General features: G+C 44.1%; 1 protein-coding gene across 1 annotated transcript in view; it reads left to right on the forward strand.

The window, feature by feature from the left end:
- Positions 1-380: 380 nt before the first annotated feature.
- ZNF532 (zinc finger protein 532) overlaps positions 381-912 on the forward strand; it is a 10,403-nt gene continuing 9,871 nt past the window's right edge. Inside the window, exon 1 of the mRNA XM_010141764.1 lies at positions 381-899. Coding sequence (XP_010140066.1) covers positions 399-899 — 501 coding nt within the window. The 5' untranslated portion in view covers positions 381-398. The remainder of the gene's footprint in view (positions 900-912) is intronic.

The following is a 912-nucleotide window of genomic DNA, read 5'->3' on the forward strand; positions in this document are numbered from 1 at the left end:
AGGAGGAATTGCAAGTGCCTCATGTTATTTTCCTGAAAGTCTAGGTATCTTGCTGTAATCACAGCGTGTGTGGGAGAGAGAAGGAGGGAGTGTAGGAGAGGGGACAGGAAAGAAGTGACTGCGGAGAAATTTGTGCCTCCAACAAAGTGACGAGGTTGCGGTCTGTGAAGTTGATGGGTTACTGTAGCTCTTGGTGTAATAACCTGCCTGTACACTTGCACTGGAACACGTTCTGTGACATTTCATTTGTAAAAATACTACTTCAGAAGTGAAATAACGCCTTTTTGCGTGGTGTGTGCGAGCGTACACGTATTTAATGTAAGACCGTGCTATCAGAGCTTAAAATACTGAGACAATGACTTTCTGCTTATTTTGCAGATTTGCTTACAATCAAATACATGACCATGGGGGATATGAAGACCCCAGATTTTGATGACCTTCTTGCAGCCTTTGACATACCAGACATGGTTGATCCAAAAGCAGCTATTGAATCTGGACATGATGACCACGAAAGCCACATAAAACAAAATGCTCACGCAGATGAAGATTCTCATGCCCCGTCATCATCTGATGTTGGCGTGAGCGTCATTGTGAAAAATGTACGTACTATTGATTCTTCCGAAGGAGTGGACAAGGAAGGCCACCATTCCACAGGCAATGGCTTGCATAACGGCTTCCTAACGTCATCAGCTCTTGAGAGTTACAGTAAAGATGAAGGGAAGTCTCTTAAAGATGATGGGTCAGCTTCTGAGACTGCACTGAAGGATTCAGCTTTCAATCAGTTCAGCCCAATATCAAGTGCAGAAGAATTTGATGATGATGAAAAAATTGAGGTGGATGACCCCCCAGATAAAGAGGAGATGCGTGCAAATTTCAGAGCAAATGTCTTGGCAGGATCCGTGTCTCAGCAGG

The sequence above is a fragment of the Buceros rhinoceros genome, unplaced genomic scaffold (assembly GCF_000710305.1).
Source record: "Buceros rhinoceros silvestris isolate BGI_N320 unplaced genomic scaffold, ASM71030v1 scaffold458, whole genome shotgun sequence".
Classification (NCBI taxonomy): Eukaryota; Metazoa; Chordata; class Aves; order Bucerotiformes; family Bucerotidae; genus Buceros; species Buceros rhinoceros.